This window comes from Quercus suber, unplaced genomic scaffold, assembly GCF_002906115.3.
Source record: "Quercus suber isolate HL8 unplaced genomic scaffold, Cork oak 2.0 scaffold_725, whole genome shotgun sequence".
Classification (NCBI taxonomy): Eukaryota; Viridiplantae; Streptophyta; class Magnoliopsida; order Fagales; family Fagaceae; genus Quercus; species Quercus suber.
The window spans coordinates 117,397-137,813 of NW_027070165.1; the positions used below are offsets into that span (position 1 = coordinate 117,397).

Below are 20,417 nucleotides of genomic sequence, written 5' to 3' on the forward strand. Positions count from 1 at the left end.
AAAATATAAATTTATAAATTATATAATATATAATATCCGATTAATATAAAATTTGACATATGTATTAAGAGTGTAAAGAACATGCAATTCATCGGTTAGATTTTTGAAATATGCAGTAATATTTATTTTATTGAGTGAGTTTGTAGCCTAAGACTACAATCAATTTTGTAACTAAAATTTGTCCTTAATTAATTTCTTAAAAGACCTTTTAATGTGCTAAATTTATTGTTTCCTGAGGTGTAAATTATGCTACGTAATTTTTTAATAATAAAAAAGTTGTCATGTCACTGAAAAATTTTCAACCATGTAGTGTAATTAATCCACTAAACACATAGATCACTAGAAAACTAACTAGAGTCAACAAATGGACCAACAATTAATGCAATTTTTTTTAAATTTCTGAGACTAATAATACTCACTTGAAATTTCATAGACCAAAAGAGACTAGAAAACTAACTACAGTCAACAAATTGACCAATAATTAATACTCATTTTTAAAATTTTAGAAACTAATAATGCTCAATTAAAATTTCATAGACCAAAAGAGCTTAGTAACAAACTTTATGAACCAACAATAAATTATTTAAAATAAAAATCTATAAATCCAATAAGTGGGGTCGAATTGAAAATAAAATAAAAATTATACACAATCATATCTCTTATAAAAATTCGATATACAAAGTACAAACACCCAAATAAAGGTTTCAAGTTTCAACATTATATTTTGATTGCAAGGTCAGGCAAGCTCCAAGAATGCCGAATGGGCAAGCACTGCCACAGGCTCAAGCAATCAACTTAGCACTCAATGACCTATCATACTAACCTTCATATTACAAAAACTTAAAATGTGTACAATTTTTTGCTCTAGGGATGAAAGGACAGGAATGTAGGTGCCTTCTCTATCCTTCAAAGATATGAATTATGTATCATTTTTTCTCCTCTACAAGCAACTTATAGGCTGGAAAAAACCAGCAGATGTTCCAACAGCATGGCTACACGAAGCTTGGGCTACTTGATTCTTGTAAGTGAGCTTTACATTCTCTAATCTTACTCTGGAGCATGGATTCCCCGGACTACAATTAAATTTCACAGTAACCTCTGTTGCTGATGTCCATGGATGTCTTGGTATGTCACATCACTAATTTTTACTCCAGAAACCTGTTAAAATATATATATATATATATATATATATCTATGTGTCAATTTAGCACATGATAGTAGTATCATAGCATGCAAGCTCCAACTAAAAAAATCTTATGTTCATGGGAACTAAAATTTTTAGAATTTACTTTGTGTGATTTACTTGAAAATGTTTGGGCATTTTCAAAAGCAACCATATTTTGGTTTAAACTATATTTGTATGCAAAATAAGCTTTTGAAAAAATATTACCTGACCAGGGCAATAATTTTGGTCAATTGCTATAGGATTCTGGACATTCGTCATAACAGCATGTTGGAATAGAATGTTTCTAGCAAACCCATTGCTAGACCTTCCCCATTACTTAATTCTCACCCCATTTTGAGTACCAGTAAAAGTAACTATCTTAACTATCACGTTTTGTACACCAGCCTCTTGCTGGTCCTTGCCTAGTCCCAGTGTTATACCAATTAAGTACACAAATGGGACCAATTTAGCATCACCATATAATATAGTTGTTTCAAATATGTAATATTTTAATGAAGATTAAAAAAAAAATTAAATACCTAATTCCATGCCCAGGTCCACATGCAACATTCTCAATCCCCAAGTTAGTGGTACCAGGGCCAATTGAGATGCAATCATCACCAGTCCCGATCTTGGAGTTGAGAATTGTGACACTTGAAGATAATTGAACGTGAATTCCATCAGTGTTTGGACTGTTTCCGGCAGCGATAACCCTGATACCTTGCATTTTCACATTGTGGCAGCCATTGACAACTATGTGAAACATTTGGCTGTTTAGGGAGGTTAATGCATGGACCACAATGTTGTTTGAGTTTGAAAATTCCAGTGCCTGCTTGCATTCACACAAGAAAATGTTCCAATTATTGTTGTTTTAAAACTTACAAATAAAGTAAATATGTGGTGTATTTCTCTAAATCAACGGGATAGAATTTCAATGCAAGCAACATCAACAAATGCACAAAAATAAATATTCTACTCCATCACATGGGATTATTCCCAGTATAGTCGATACGATTTCCTTGAAAGTTATTTGAATATTACAAAGATCTCCTCCGAAACCAAGAAGAGCAAAATCAGTCAAAAGTTCAAACGAAAATCAAAACAGTAAATCCCACCCACTCCCAGTATAAAGAGATCTTTTTATTTTTTATTTTTAAGAATAAAGTCGAGGAAAAAATTAAGATCACCACAATTTAAACCGTAAATATGTAAGAAAAGGCAATATAGTCATTTTCACATACCGTGGCTCCTGAAGGACAACTATTGCCAGAGGCTTTGCAAGCCCACAAGCCAATGCCTTGACCATCAAGAATTCCACCAGATATGGTAACCCCATCAACATGTTCAAACAAAAGCCAATTTCCTGTATTTCCAAGGACCCTATAGTCTGCTGGAGCCACAAGTGTCCCAGCTATGCGCATAATGATAGCATTGTTGTTGCATGGTCCACTGAAAACCAGTTGCCTTAGATAGAACCTTCCAACTGGCACATAAATAATTGCAGGCTTTACTGAGGCACATGCTTTTGTCCATGCACTAACAAAAGCCTGAGTCGAGTCCGATTTCCCATCTGCTTTGGCTTCCAAACTCACCACATTGTATGCCATAGGAGAAGCAAGCACTATGGAAATGTACATAGAGAAAAGTGTTAAGACTAGAGAGCTTCTGATGTATGCCATTTTGGTTAATTTGGATGAGAAAATAATGTGTCTGTTGTAGCTTTATGTGTCTGTGTGTAAGTAGTGTAAGAGAGAGAAGAAGTGGCTTAGTGAGTTTAGAAGTTGAGAGTTGTGGAGGTGATGAGGAAGATGAAGTGTTTAAGGGTATTTATAGGATTTGAATGTACATTTAGTTTCTCTCTTTACCGAATATAAATATAATATCAAATAAATACACAAAGCGGCGCGGAAGTTTGAAGAGAAAAATATTGTTGTTTTAACTTATATTGTATTTTATAAATTTTATTATTTGGATGCTACTAATTTTATAATGTCTATCATGTTTATCAGTTTATGGATTATATAAAATGGTCATTGGCCTCCCCCTTGATCTATTTTCGAGATAATCAGCCTAAATTGGAAGCAAAAGTAGGTTATAATTTCGACCGTTAGTCACTGCTTAATTAGATTTGCCCAATTGGATGAATTTGAATTGGATTTTCAAAAAAAAAAAAAAAAAAAAAAAATTGAATTCCAAATATCTTTTTCCAGACTTTCTTCATAATTGGACTTTATTTGCTTCTCTGTGACACAAGTCTCACAACCTTTCCCCGACTTTTCTAGGTTGGAGTTATTTCAAAATCTGACATTTTTTTTTTTTTTTTAATTTAAGAAATTGGAGATAAGTTACATATCCTCTAATTGTAGTCCTACTTTCCTGGATTTTCAATTTTTTTATATACTTTATTGCAATACTTTATATATATTTATATATATATATATATATATTTAGAAAAATGACTTTTTGAATATGAGGTCCCAATATTGTCCATCCCTAGCAGTTGTAAGACTAAAGAAAACAAACAATAAGAGAGAATAAAAAAACATAGCATTGTCAAAATAAGACATGAAAACCTGGCTACGACAAAGAAGATAGGGTACGTGATCTCGACCTATAGTTCTGGAAAGGACAAACGAACGTATGGATGTTAGGTTTGCTAAGCTTTGTTATAATATATTACAAAAGAAGGGAATGAAAGTAGTGACAATTAACGTGACAAAGCAAACAAAACATCCCCCCAAGCCAAATTCCTTATTCTTGTTTCCGGGTGATATGTTATGTAAAGCAACTTTCTTTGCTTTAAGCACAAGATCAACACCTCCTCCTCTTAACTCTAGCCCCTATCAATCATTCACAGTCCCATACCCTCATACACATTATCAGCTTTTAATTTTTCTTGGCCCCCCTTTTACTTTAATCTGTTATTGGTTAATTGACTTGTACATAATCTTCTAAAGGGGCGTTTGGTTCATGGTGATGTGTTTTTGATGTAATGCACATTATTATAATGTAACACAATCTTCTAAGAGACTTGGATTTGTAATATAGTCCACCAAATGAATGTTTCTGTTTCATTATTGGATTCTTCCATATGTTTGTTTGTATATTTAGTGAATTCTAGCTTCTACTAGATGAGTAATGGGTACTATATGATTTATTTACTTTGTCCGTTACGTAAATACCAAGAATAATTTATGGTTAGTGTAAGGTACCGTAACCGCATGATAATCATCTAAAACTGCCCTATCCATCTTTATTGGATACGTTTAACAGCTACAAGTACTAGTACATATTTGGTATGCTATTATTGTAATTTGGAACACCTTATTATTAGGGTTGTTTTTGAGAGGCATGCAGTTTTAGACGTGACATGCGGAGCAGAAAATGGAGAAGAGATCGGCGGCCTTTCTAACCTCCTCTTTTTCAATATCATAATGGCCTACATACTTTATCATTGTTTATCATATCTAAACCGTCTATAACTGTAAAGGTATTTTTATTTTTAGTCCAACTGTAAAAGGTCTTGTCCACCGAAAGATTGCGATGGTCCTCTCTAATCCTCTCAATTAATAAAATGCTAGAATTTATTCAAATTTGATATATTTTGGTGATTTTTTTTTTTTTCATATACTAATTTGGAAGTTAACTTACACACTTGCATAAATGGTATTGTGTACTGATTGGAAAAACCAATTCAGCAGTTCTCTTGATAAACCAAATAATGTCACCACTTAAGTCCTAATCAAGTTTGATTTCACGAGCTAAAGACCTATTCTTCATTTCCTTGTCTTTCCAGTCCAAGGCATTTTACCCATATGTTTTGGGGACAAAAGGAGCTTTTGTCCTTTTTGGGCAAATTAAATAAGAAAATGCCCCCCTTACCAACCTAAATAGGAAAATGTCTATCTTTTGAAAATCGAGTTTCTAAAAATCGATTTAGAAAAAAAAAAAAATTTCTAAAACTCTATAGCGGCGTTTTTAGGAAGCTTATAGTGACGTTTTAAGAACTTATAGTGACGTTTTTTAACTCGACTTTAAAGAAATCGAGTTATAGGTAAAAAAAAAAAAAAAACAAAAAAGGCCACTATAGGTTGATTTCATTGCCTATAACTCGATTGTATTGAAATCGAGTTAAAAAACGTCACTTTAGGCTCCCTAAAAACGCCGTTATAGAGCCTAAATCGATTTTTAAAAACTTGATTTTCAAAAGAATGACATTTCCCTAATTAGTTTGAGAATGGGGGCATTTTCCTATTTAATTTTCCTGAAAATGGCAGAAGCCCCTTTTGTCCTATGTTTTGGTATAAACAGAAAGCACAGCCCCTTTTTAGGTCAATACCAACAGATCCGACACAAGCATATGTGAAAGAAATACTCTAATGAATCTTCGAAACTTTGAAGGCTTATTGTGGCTTATTCCATTTCTTTATCCCAATATTATAATTTTAATGCACTAGCCCATGATGGATGTGGAGACTCCAATGTGATTCAATCATTCAAAACTTGGATATATATATACATATATATATATATATTCTTGCTTTCGTGAATTTAATTGATAGAATGTTAATCAATGACTCCAGCTTTTGATTGCTTCCATGACTTCCGGGCTGATTTTGGGGGTCCTCTTAAGCTTCCAGGCGGCATAATTCTATTTGTGAATTTGATAGAATGTTAAATCAGTAAGCCATGTGAACCGGAAATACAGGAACAATACCTAATTTTGTCATAGATTTATTTAAGTTTCACGACATTTGCATTAAAGGTTTATGGTATGGATATACAATTCAAATGTTAGGAAATTATATAATCAACAACATATTTCTGGATGATCAATCGGCCTTTTAATTATAGCATCCTCTCAAAAAAAAATAAATAAATAAATAAAATAAAAACATCTTTTATAGCCATGTCAACTTATCAATTTTCATTTAAGCCCACCACTAACATCACTTCTTTATTTACTAACAACAACTCACTACATTAGCAATTTATAAAAAAATTTGTATCTCTAACATTACTTTTTTTTATAGGACCCACGTTAAAGACTTTGATAATCAGATAATATTTTTCCCTAATACGAAACTAGTAAAATACTCCTGGAATATGTGAAATACCCAAGCTACCTGCATCACATTGCCATTTTTGCATAGTCCATTAGCAGTGCCAACATGGGATCGGAACTTATGATAATTATAGAATACTAAAAAAATAACATAATAGAGTGAACAGACTTATTCTTCTAAAAAAAAAAAAGAGTGAATAGGATTATGATAATTAAGAACACAAAATTACTTAATTGACTCTAAAAAATGTTTTATTTAATGAAGACTCAAACTATTCCACAAATGTAAGCATTGTGTGAACAAAAGATTTATTTTAGGAATTTAGTTATTGAGTTTAATGATTAACGTGCTAACGTTGGAAAGGATTTTGGAATTTGGATACTAATTTCAAAATGATGGGAATATTGTGAAACTTCAATCTCATGTTCAATGATGAACACTTACGTATGAATAAATGAAAAATTAGTATACTAATGACTAATCATGTGATAAAGTTCCTTAGCCACTGGTTTTTCGTAACCCAAAAAAAAAAAAAAAAATTCAATCCCATGTGAAGATCAATTGATAATGATTGGAGAAGTTTGCTCTCAACGCTTATCAATAAATATATAAATCATGATAAAAGTTAACGAATGCTTTAAAGAAACTTTTTATGAAGAAAAAAAAAAGTAATTCTTTTGATTGCTTTTTACTTTTTTTTTTAGAGATGTTACGTTTACAATAATTTTACAACAAATCATAAGTGATTAGTTATTATTTATTCAAATTTGAAACTAACACTAAGATTATTTTTTTCCCCTAACAATAACAACTAGTAACAACCTGCCACTTAGGATTTGTTATAAAAATGTTGTAGACATATATATATTTTTTTTTAAAAGTAGCATCAAAACTTTCTTAAAACACTTTATTAACAATTGCTCTAAGAGTACAGTAAACATGATCCATATACTATTTGTTATTTAAAGCTTGATAGATTGCCTCCATGATTATGGTATCCAGCCCATGGTGCATACCACTTTGGTTTAGATTGATCCCATCAAAATCATTTGTTCAAATTCTTAATTCAATGATTGCTGTTTTTTTTTTTTTTTTGGGCGAAAAGCACATTTTAGTCCCTACATTTTCACTTGATTCTCACTTTGGTTCCAAATTTTTTTTTTCACTGATTTTAGTCCCTATCTTGGAAAACGCGTCTCGTTTTAGTCCCTGACGTTACATCAGAGACGAAAATTGCACAGCTAGCAAACGGAAAATTTTAAAAATATTAAAATAATACCCATTGTGTCCACGTGGCTTTCCATGTCAGCCTCTAAATTTAAAAAAATTTTAACTAAATAAAAAAATTAAAAATAAAAATAAAAATCAAACCCAGCAAGAACATGATGAACAACACACAAACCTAGCAAGAACAAGATCAACAAAACACAAACCCAGCAACTTTAAAACTCAAAAAATTAAATTCAAACCCATATTTCAAACCCCCACACCACCAAAACATTAAACACAAAAATCAAATCCAGATTTTCGGCCCCAAACTCAAAACTCAAAACCCAAATTTTTTTATACTTTCTGAGAAACCAAACACAAACCTCAGATCCAAACCATAGAGTTGAAACCAAACGACCTCCAACTTCAGATTCAAAACTATCAAACCCAAACGAAATCAACCTCACCTGACAACAAAACCATCTTCTCTCTTAGCCGACACTCCTTTCCAAAAGCAAAAGCAATTACCAAAATTGACATTCCAAACCCTAACAATTACCAAAATCAGCTCAACTCAGCTCAAATATCCAAAGCAATCTCACATTTCGCCCTAATTGCAATCGAAATTGAAGAAAAAATTGACTAACCAATTGCGATCGAGGACCTCCTCGACGCGATAGCTAGTGACCAATTCGAAGACGGTGTTGACGTAGATGATAGGGTGGTCGGGCTTGAGAGCGTCGGTGACAACGAACCCACACGGCGCCATTTGGATGAGGTTCCCAACCGGAAAAGGCAGTGGGCCCCCATCGTTAAGCTTGAAGAACCCGACGTTGTCTTCTTCGTCTCCACTCAAATCTAATGAGTGGTGGGCAATGTTTTGTGTTTGGAGATGAGTTTTTTTTTTTTTTTTTTATGAGCCGGGTTGGGTGTGGCAGTGGTGTATGGGTTTGAATTTAATGGGTTTGAATTTAATTTTTTGGGTTTTAAAGTTGCTGGGTTTGTGTTTTGTTCATCATGTTCTTGCTGAGTTTGTGTTTTGTTCATCATGTTCTTGTTGGGTTTGATTTTTATTTCTATTTTTAATTTTTTTTATTTAGTTTAATTTTTTTAATTTAGAGGCTGACGTGGAAAGCCACGTGGACACAGTGGGTATTATTTTAATATTTTTAAATTTTTCCGTTTGCTAGCTGTGCAATTTCCATTTCTGATGTAATGTCAGGGACTAAAACAAGACGTGTTTTTCGATAGGGACTAAAATTGGTGAAAAAAAAAAGTTAGGGACTAAAGTGAGAATCGCGTGAAAATGTAGGGACTAAAATGTGCTTTTTGCCTTTTTTTTTTTTTGGAAAATGATTGCTTAATTTCTATCCTTTAAATATTAGTAAAAATAGGGGAATAGATTTTGTTAATCTCTAACGCAATATTTGCATTTAATGTTGCTCACATGCTCAAGTAAGGACATGCTTGCATTTTCACAAGGACCCAAAATTCCTAGTTGTACCCAGCTTGGCCAATGAGCAGACAAAATGCATGGTCTTTTGCTAAATAATATTATTATAAACCAATTAGTTTTCTGATCAGTTCAGTCTTCAATACATTGGCAACACAATCTACTCACTGTTTTGGACCTTGTTTCAGGGTTTCCCTGTTGCATGCAATGTAGTTAGCTAACCATGTGATGTGCGTTGACATTCATGCACACCCATAGACTTCATGGCATTGGGTTAGGCATATCATCTTCAAAATTCAACCATTTAGGATTTCACACTGTACATTCTCCTATGCGTGAAACTTAAAAGAAAAATGTCGGGAATGTACTTAGTCTAAAAAAAAAATAAGTAATGTGAATATGATTAATTATTAATTGTCTCAAATTCTAAAACTATTATGAAATTATAAATTTATTGGAATATGAGTGTGTTCAAACTAAAGATCACTTGCTCTTCTACTAAGATAAATTACTATGTTCCAAAATTTTTAACTATTAGTAAATAGCGAATATAATCATTTAATTAATGTCCACGTAAAAGGATATACAGATCATTGTGTATAAAAAAAATAAAATAAAAATGCTATAGTTCTCCAATAATCAAAGGCTTTAAAAAGAGTCCAAATCTTCTGTCCCACTTTTTCTACTCCACTCTATACTCCACCAATAAATATTTACCACGTGTTCACCTAATTAATTAAATATTATCATTATTGACTTATTAATCTTGCAGTTATTAATTAATTGTATCACGTGGCAAGTATTTATTGGTGGAGTATAGAGTGGAGCAGGAAAAATGAGACAGAAGATTTGGATTCCTTTAAAAATTAAGAGGCTTACCTTTATAGAAATATGTAGAAATGTGATCTAATTGTCATTACCTATGAAATAAAATTTCTACATATATATATATATATTTTTTTTTTTTTCTATTTTAAAATCCTTCGTTTTTTTTTTTTTTTTTTTTTTTTTTTTTTTTTTTTTAATTTAGGTTATATTACTACACCTATTAGCTACAATTTGTTTTGGATTAAAAAAAAAAAAAAAAGCAACGTGAGTTGAACTAACCTTTTTAAATTCTGCAATATTGATTAGACTTTTATTAGTAATATATAGCCTTTTTATATAAAATTTTTCTTTTTATCATACACCACGTAAAAAATAAGGATTACATGGATAAGATGAAGAATTTGAACTGTAATTAAATTAAGATTTTTATCAACTTAGAAATTATAGAAGAAGAAAAATTATATATATATATATATTTTAAATCTAAAAATCTAAAAAAAAATTCTACAATATGGTGAAGCCACTTGGCGCAACCATGGTGTCTAGCTAAACCCAACTTTTATTATATAGTATATGATATTGTAGCTAAAATGTTTCTAAAGAGTCTTTGTGGAAAGCATAAAGATTGTAAATAGATAAAAGAGCAAAATCTTATTTGTGATGTATAAATTCCTTGTAATTTCATTTTACCTTGTCTATTTCGTCTAATTTTATTATACTTAAGGTTGCATGAAATGGTCTTTGAAAAAATATTTCTACACAAAATTGACTATAAACACTAAAATAGATTTGTGAAAGATCTCACAAATATACAATAGGAAAAAAAAAAAAAAATGAGAAAGCAATCACACATAAGATAAGAACATAAAAAATTTACATAATTCAATAATAACCTACGTCCACATGACAACAAGGGATGAATCCACACAATATCAAAATTAGATTACAAAATGTTTTTATATAATCAAAATGCCTTTCACAAATAACAAAAAGATCTCTAAGATTTTATTTTTATTTTTTTAAATGGTATTTTTTAGTCTCTAGTCTTTTACAAGTTTGCATAATAGCCTGTTATACAGTGTAGTGGATATTTACGGATATAGGGAATCGAATATACTTTAGATACGTGTAGGGAACTGATTTTACAGAAAGTGTTGCCATTTTTTTTTTTTTTGGGTGACATATAAATCTGTTAAGGAAAAATTCACAAAATTTTAAGCCAAATTATCTAACATATAAATAGGATTGCATGAATTTATTTTTGCCTGTTCTTTTATGATTTTTATTATTATTTATATGGGTATTGGATTTACATATTCATCAAATTATCTTACCTTGTGTCATTCTTGAACATTATCCTAACTTTTTATTTTTCCTTAGAGCCTAGTCTTGTAGCTTCTTTTGTTTGCCATAGGACTACTCACTCTCCCTTTCTTAGTCATCGAGATAATTAATCTATTTGTAGAAAAAACAAAAGAAAAAAAAAAAAAAAAACCATCAGCATTATTCAAACCTCGATCTTCAAGCCCATATTCATGCAAACAGATTTCCAACCAAATTGTATATCTATGCATGACTGCATGTGAAGTAAAATTTCGGTAGAGCTTAGACATTTGTGGGTTCCTATTTTGAATAATACTCAGGCCCAATGATGACAAAGGATCCTGGGCCTCCAAGAATGGGTGATTAATTGTTGGTTGGATTGGGCTTGGCTTACTACGACCCTACTAGGCCGTTTTACAAACCAATCTGTGCGTAAGACATGAATCCCAAAACACAAGTATGCATATATTAAAAAAAAAAAAAAAACCATCAGCATTATTCAAACCTCGATCTTCAAGCCCATATTCATGCAAACAGATTTCCAACCAAATTGTATATCTATGCATGACTGCATGTGAAGTAAAATTTCGGTAGAGCTTAGACATTTGTGGGTTCCTATTTTGAATAATACTCAGGCCCAATGATGACAAAGGATCCTGGGCCTCCAAGAATGGGTGATTAATTGTTGGTTGGATTGGGCTTGGCTTACTACGACCCTACTAGGCCGTTTTACAAACCAATCTGTGCGTAAGACATGAATCCCAAAACACAAGTATGCATATATGTCTGTGTGTGTGTTGTTTGAGTGAATAATCAAGGCACTGCAAATAAAAAAAAATATATAAAGCAAGTAAAACTACAGAAATCCTCTAAAGCAAAGTGAGGTTATGTTTTATTATATTTAGTGTTTGAGTACATTGGGTCCTACTTTAGTAGGATGTATCACAAGGCTTAATAAAGTTCCAAGGTCACATACTTGGTGTAGAGAGGGAAAATTCCCGACCTATCACAAGCTGACACATCATACTACCAAGTCCACAAAATACAACCAATTACAAAACTCCACATATTGTTGCTAGGTTTTGCTATCACTACTCATAAACCAACAGAAATTTGCCAAGTGTCATGCAAAAACCAATCACATGTCAGCGTGTGCAAGCAATGACATAAGCAGTCTAGATGTGTAAGTAATGACATATGCAACCCAGCATGTGTAAGTGATAACATAAGTGAACCAATCAGGATGTGACATGTGTCACCAATCAGACTCTACTACGTGTTGCTCACCCACCCCCAAATTCCTATAAATAGAAGCTTTCCTAAGGCATTTAAAGTGGACTAAGCCATCTAGAGTATAAGCAGCATCAGAGAAGATTTAGAAGCACTTAGAAGTACAGAAACTCTACAGGAATCGAGCCTCAAGCCTTTGAAAACTTCAAGAACTTCAACCTTAAAATCGAAGAACATTTGAAGCAGAATCATCCAAACTATATGCCTAGATCCTAAAGTTTGCCGAAATCAAGCTCAAAAGCCTCTAGAAACCTCAACAAACCATAAATCAACGAAGCTCTACGGATTCAAGGCTCTAAAGCACCGAAGAACTTCCACCACAAACCTTCGAAAATGAAGAACACATGAAGAACGTGAAGAATCAAGGATTTCTAACAAGCTCATAGCCAGAAATTCATTGTAATTCTGTTTCAAAGATTTTCGATCCATTCTTCAGCCAAATTGAAGTATATTTGGTGTTCGAATTAAAATCACATTACCACAATTTCAATCAACAAATCTTTCAAGAAGATCAAATCAGAAAATCACTCTTTTGTAATCACAGAAAATTGTACCACATATTCATCAATACAAATTCGCATTTGTGAAACTATTTTACTTGTTTGACTTATTTCGGATCGAGAAATTTAGTCGTCCACACTTGGATAGCTCTACTTAGACTTCCAAAACTTGTGAAATTTGAATCCCCTTGAATCCGAATGCCTCCTGTTTTCTCCAGGATCTCCTATAATGCCTCACTCTTCACTCTATCTTAAGTAAAAGCTCAAGACTCTCTTTATGGTGCTTTCTTTGTTTCTTGAGGGCTTCTGTCTAAATGAATCCTTTTGGCTTGTTTGGGTTTTACCACTTTTTATAGTATTGTTTGAAGATTCTTCCAAATCAACAATCCACCCCTTTGGTGCTCTGGGTACTAGAAACAATGTTATGTCTAAAACATTGGTGGTTGGTCCTTTCTCTTTTCTTTTCTTACTTCACTTTCCTAGGGACTGATAACTAGCTAAAAGCCTACCTGCTGACTTTCCTTTTGTGGGAGATCCAAATTCTTCTCTAAGGTAAAAAAAAATTCTCATTCTTTCCCCAAGGCCTTAAAAAAGACACCTCAAAGCTTTGAGGTTTTGATATTGACTCCTCATAACTTGTTTCTTTCCCTAAAATGGGGCGAATTCCCTCTTGCTAATGGTGTGGTCGGGAAGGTTCTTGGCCACCTTCCTTCTTGGTTCACCTATTCAGCCTTGCCTGAGGTCCGAGGTTCCATCAACAGATGTTGACTTGAAATCACCATCTATCTCTCTCACTTTCTTTTAGGTCATAGGAAGCTGATGTTGACAGGACCTCATTCGCCCCTCGTGCCCCCTTTTTACATGAGTATATCATATCCTGAGCTGTCCACGTTCTGGTTGGCATCTTCCAGCTTTTCTTGAGGATTTGCTCTCTGAGGCTGGTGGATCCTGTGCAATTTGGGCCTAGATCCTACTCGCTTCTTTAGACTTTCTTAGGTATCATGACTTCCTTACATCCTTGGGCCAAACCTTCCTCATCCCTCATTTTCTAAGGCCCAAGACTTATTTTTCTTCTTATAGGCTAGGCTCTCCTTTTTCATTTTAAGGGCCAAACCTTCTTCCTTTTCTCATTTCCGTGAGCTGGATCTTCTTGCTTTTACGAGCTTGACTCCTTTATAAATTTTGGACCTCAACAACATTATTGATAAAGAGTTAGCCCAATTGGTCCTTAAGGCTAATGGGTCAAAAACTTTCTAGTTTCTATACCCAGCACAACAAAATCTTTTACTTTAGTCCAGAACTCCAAATAAATGGTACGTTTCTGAAAGAGTTTTTATGGAAATATTTAAACAATTAGCAGAATCTAGCCTAGCATGAAATCTTTTTTTTTTTTTTTAGTAAAGTTTGACAATTATTCTTGTAGTTTTGCTGCCGACAAAATTAATTGATCCAGTATCACTATAAGAAAAAAAAGTCAACCTACAAATAAAAAGTTGCCATAACCCAAATAGTTGTCGCATACTATAGGTTAGTGTGAAAATTAAATTATTTTGGTGCCATTTTAGAAATTTTTATGGGAAAGTGAAAAAGTGCCGAACTTTTTTATAGTTTTTAAATTATTTTATATATATATATATATATATTTTTTTTTTTTTTAAATGGAGGATTAATGTACGTCATAAGTGCATACATTAACCGGATCCATAAAATAAAATTCAACATTTTCTTTATATATATATATATATATATTTTTTTTTTTTAAACTTGGTTGCCAAACAAAATAGTGTCTTGTTTGCCAATGACCTTATAGTTGAATTAACACATTTTTATGCATAAAGTCCTTGAAAGTCTAAGAGGGAAATGATTTGAGCAGTGAAGTTAGTAGTAAATTGTAATTATCTTTTAAAAAAATCATGTTGCTTGTTTGATATAACAATTATTTTAGTTATTCTCACTTTATAGTGAGATAAGATATGGAGAACTAACAAACATGAGAAAGATCTTATTGGATAAATTGTATAGAAATTAAGTTATTTAAGTCTTCTGACCCTCCAACAACATCAATTATTTTCAAATAAAAGGAAATAAAAAATATTAGGAACAGTAAAGGGTTAAATTGAAAATAACTCCAAATTTTTAAGGACTAAAAGTTTACCTTGATCTAAAATTTATTGCATCTATTTTTTATTTATTTTATAATTCGATAGTAGAAGGTCGGAGGATTGGAGCTCTAAATGTTTCAGTTAAAAATACTAAAGGTGCTAACTAATTGAGTTACAAGACTTTTTTTTAAATTTATTATATCCATTAACATCACTATTTCGAAAATATTCAAGTTGCGAGCTAAATTAAGTCTATCTCTAACTTCCAAAACTTTGTATTGATTTATACGTGACTGCCACCTTTTGTTGGCCAGATTCAATTATCTACGTTTGGCGAATATGTCCTGCTTTCTTTCCCTTCTTCATGAATAGGCAATGTTGTTTTGACCATAATTGAGAGACCATGACCTGCGGGATGCAATTACAAAAGAACGAAATTGCACCTACTTTTCCCACCCACAAAAATTGTTTGTCAAATCATGTATCATATGGCAATACAGCATTGTAATTGGCCTAATTAGGCCTCAAATTAATTTTAGAACTTACATGATTTGTCACGTATGTCTTTTAAATATTTTTTTTGTCTGCACGGTAACTGGTAAGATGGCCTCCAAACTTTGTTCAAATCTCTACATAGTTTGTTTTTTGATAATTGATAGTTACAATATGGGAATGAAAAATTTGAATCCTGAATGTTTTCGTTAGAAACAATAAGAGATGTCAATTGAATTATAAAACTTTTTGCAAGTTTATAAAAAATTAAAGAAGTGATTTGGTAGGAGATAATTGCCACACCTATAAAATGAATCTAGAACGGAATAATATAGCTCATGGCAGGAGGTATTGACCTTTAAACAGAGAGCGTTGGTTTATGAATTACAAAGATCAAATTATTTTTATATGGATACATACCATAGAAGAAAAGTGCAATAAATTAACCGTAAATTATATGTATCACTTGTATAATATATCCTTAAAATTTAAAATTATAAACATATTTTGGGACATTTGAATTTCTTATGTGGTTATCTTCTAATTTACAAACGACTGATATGATGAATAATTATTGATAAATAAAAAAGTAATCTTAATAGTGGAGTCAAATAGCCTAGTAAAAATTTGTTACAATATTAATTTGTAAAAATATTGTAAAAACATATCACACAATTAAATTTCACTAAAATCAGTTAAATAAAACTACATAAATAACCACATGATAATAAGTATCACATAATATAGTAAAAGGGGAAAAATTGTTTGGATTGTGTTACCGAGCACCTGAAAGTGCCCGTTAACAACAACTTGTTTGACTTTTTTTTAGCATTTTTTTTTTTTTTTGTAGTTTTATGTCATTTTTTTTAGCTTTATAAGTTGTGGCTCAGCTTTATAAAGAAAAAAAAAAAAATAAATAAAATAAACTATGGCACTACTTTTATGAGGCCGTTTGGACTCAGCGTTTTGCTGAGTCCACGTTTCACGTTTTGCCTTTTTTTTTTTTTTTCCGGAAAAGTGAACAGTAAAATCACATGATTTTACTGTTCAGGAGACAAAAACACTGTTCATACACTGTTTTGACACTGTTCACGCACTAAAAAAATATTAAAAATGGGTCCCACGGTACTATTTACACATTTAAAAATTATTTTGCTACAGTATTTTCAGTTTTCAGTTTTCAGTTTTCAGTTTCAGCAACAATAAGTTCAATCCAAACACACCCTATGTCTTCTTCTTCCAATTATCTAATTTTTTTTATCAAGTGAGACTCCCAAATTGTTTTGCACAGTTTTTTTTTTTTTTTTTTTAAGCAACACTGTTTAAAACAAACACCACCACACCACAAAGCATAATTGACTTCCATGTTTTAAGAATATATAGGAGTTGTATATATGTATGATGTGGCCTTAAATGGTAAATCCATGATAAACACATCCAGCTATTTGATCATGCTGTGACTGTGCGGTGAATTGTGATGCACATGCACCAACAGCTAAATAAAATTCGATAATGGAAACAGTGGCAAAGAAGGAACAATGGAATAGCTCACCGAGTTATGCTAGCTGAGCGAACTCGTACTAGTTTTGCCTCCACAACTCGGCCAACTTCGCCAGTGCAACATGAGAGGACCCACCTTCTTTCACAGCAGCCACAGCTTCATCTCTCAAACTCGATACTCTTTCTCTCACCTCTGTCCCCACTTCCGAGTCCATTAACTCCCTCACTCGCTTCTCCAACTCAGTTGCACTCACAAACCCATCTTCCGAATCGTTTAACCCAAAGCTAACTTGATTTCCTCCACCAAAACCACCCTATTCAACCTTTGCTCCGCATACAATGGCCAACCAACCATTGGCACTCCACAGCACACTGCTTCAAGCACTGAGTTCCACCCACAGTGAGTGACAAACCCACCCACTGAGTCATGACTCAGTACTGCCACCTGTGGAGCCCATTGTTTCACCACAAACCCTTTACCTTTGGTCCTTTCCAAGAAACCCTTTGGCAATAATTCATCCAAGTTTGGATCTTTATCCTTATCTGGCGGTGGATTTCTCACCACCCACAAAATCTTTGACCGCTGTTTGCTAAACCCACCGCTATTTCTTTCAACTGTTTCTCCGAAAAAGATCCCAAGCTCCCGAAACATAGAAACACAACGCTTCGGCTCGGTTGTGAGTTTAACCAATTCAAACACTCGTGCTCTTCTCCATCTTGATTGGTGTTTGATATCAAAGGTCCAATACAGAAAATTGGCGGAGTTGGTCCATCTGTGACACATAGTCCACCACAGATTGCCTTGATAGCTTTTGTTTCGAGCAAGTCAAACGTGTTTACAAGAAGTCCATTTGATTTGGCCATGTGCGTTGCTGTGTTAAGAAAATACTGGTACACTTTAGAACTAGTGCGATCGAACATAGTATTCGGCATATCCGAAACCCGAATCGGAGGTAAGCCAGGAATATCATCAAGAAGCATATTACCATGGAGATCTTTCAAACTGTTATCCACTTTTTTATGCAAAGTGGGGCGGTATAGAAACGCAGCTAGGCCGCTTGGGCTAGAGGTGAAGAAATAGTAAGTGGGGATGTCAAGGTTTGAGGCCACTTCGAAAGCGGAATCACAGAAGAAATCAATGATAAAGGCTCTGAGTTTGGAGGTTTGGGAAATAGTTTTCAGGGTTTGGTGGAGATTTGGGTTGTTGAGGCGTGGGATTAAGTAGCAGAGTTCTACAGGGGAAGCAGTACTGGGTGGGACTTCAGAGACGGGTGAGAGGTGGTGGAAGGTGATAGATGGGGTGGTGGAATTGACGGTGGTGATGTATTGGGTGGTAGAGCTTGCAACATAATTGGGTGCGGTGTAGTTAGTATTTGTTTTTGGTTCGCTTAAGATAAGGATTGTGATGGAGAAAGAAGGGTGATGTTTGAGTATGAGCTTGCCAAGCTCTACCATGGAGTTTAGATGGCCTCTGCCTGAAGAAGGGTATAGAACTATGGCATCCACCATTTTCACGCGGAAGAGAAGAATGGGCTTAGTGGGGTTTCCCACTTGGGAATTATGTGTGATTGCTCTCGTTACAGTAACTGACTTCGTAAATAAACATGACTACTGTTTATGTACTTATTAATATTTTGTTCATTTTTTAACTTTTTCTCTATAATTTGATACATAAGTTTTTTAAAGTAGTTGCGGAAATTTTTTTTAAAAAAAATATTTTTTAAAATTAAAAAAATATAATGTATACAAGTCAAAAGAGGGGACATCAATAATCAATTACTAAATTGAGGTACTAGTAATTTAGAGATGTTTGATAGAGTGATTTAAACAACAACTTTTAGTATTTAAATACTAAAATATATTTTTTCATAATATTTAAATATGATACTAAAAATCTTTAACCAAACAGATTTTTTTAAACCCACACTCACCGTTTAAACAATGAAAGTAAAAATCTGAAATTACTAATATTAATGAGATATTTTGATATTTTTCCACACACAAAAAAAAATTAAAAAAAAATGACATTTTGTTAAGTAAGTCAAGGGTCCAGCGTGTATGTGGGTATAATAATTAATAAGTGGTGACCTTTTACTTTTTTTGATAATTAATAAGTGGTCCCAACCCCCACTGTAGTTTTTGCTAATTGGAAAATGTTCCAATCGATAGTGGGGGTCGGACACCATTTATGGCTCTTTCTAATGAGTAATGACCATTGACCAACGTCTACTCCCTATCACCCTCCACACACACACACACACAACCCACTCCCCCCACAAAAAAAGAAAAATGAAAAAAGAGGGAGACTAACCTCTATTTTTTTTAATTAAAAAAAGAGTCATGTTTACGAATGTTTTTAGAATACTAATTAAGAATTTATTTGAAAAATTTTAACATCATTTTTATAAGAAATAAAAAAAAGCTATCAAAACATTAATTGTTTTTTTTTTTCTTTTTCTATAAAAACTTTTTTTTTAACTGGATTCTTAACCAGTGCCTTAAAAGCACTCGTTAGCATTTCTCTTTAAAAAAATGGATTTCACCTCACCTCCATACAGGGCGCTAGAGTTAAAGTTCTTGGGCCAACTCATATGGCTGCCCACCAACGAACTCCTGTTGGCTACGGGACTCGAATCTAGGAAGGTTAGACAAAGTACCTGAGTCTTACTAACTGAGCCAAGCCCCCGTTGACACAAATATCTATTTTATACCTTCTTCTTTTCTGTCTGTCTGTGTTTGTTTAAAATAATAATAATAATAATAATAATAATAACAACAACAACTTTGTTAATAATTCTCTCATATTTCAAATATGTTGTGATATAACTTATTTTATTTTCTCGATAAATTATGTTTTTTTATCCCTGTTTAATACACTATATTTTAATTTGATTCTTAATATTTTAATTGTATTAATTTGGTCTCTAACTTTTCAATATCGTGTTAATTTAGTCCTTGTAGTTATCTTTTGGATAAAAATTAATGATGTGTTTAATGAATAAAATAAAAAATTAGTTTCAGTTGGTATGAGAATAAACTAAAATTTTATTTTAGCCATTTGTCAAGTTAGCAATTTTCTTCCAATATATAACGACAGAGACTAAATTGACACGACACTAAAACGTTAGGGATCAAATTGACATAATTGAAATGTTAGGAATTGTAAGGGCGGCGTTTTGGTTCCTAAGCCCAAAAGGTAGAAGGATTTAGGCTCAAAGAGCCCAACACAATGAATTTGTAGAAAATAGGCTTAAAAAATAGGTTTCAATGGATCGAACAACGCGCACAATGGATTGAAGGTAGTAAGAAAGTAAAGAATGACAAACTCTATGCAAAGAAAGCTTTCCTTAGCAAAATTCAAGGAGAGTGGTCCTTGAATATATTTCTTTTAGACTTTAATTCTTATTGCTACAGTGTTTTCTCTACAGATTTCCTGATTCCCTTATCACTGGAGGATCTCTCACAATATATATACTCCTTTCGCTGATC

The 20,417-nt window shown here is 32.8% G+C and overlaps 1 protein-coding gene and 1 pseudogene across 1 annotated transcript; both read right to left on the bottom strand.

Moving 5' to 3' along the window:
• Positions 1 to 653: 653 nt before the first annotated feature.
• Positions 654 to 2,978, bottom strand: LOC112024040 (polygalacturonase-like; annotated as a pseudogene).
• Positions 2,979 to 16,795: 13,817 nt separating this feature from the next.
• On the bottom strand, positions 16,796 to 18,509 carry LOC112007276 (anthocyanidin 5,3-O-glucosyltransferase). The gene is given in 3 exon segments (XM_024039610.2): positions 16,796 to 17,211; positions 17,214 to 17,498; positions 17,501 to 18,509. Coding segments are annotated over 3 exon segments (1,425 nt in total). The 5' UTR covers positions 18,438 to 18,509; the 3' UTR covers positions 16,796 to 17,008.
• Positions 18,510 to 20,417: the final 1,908 nt, after the last annotated feature.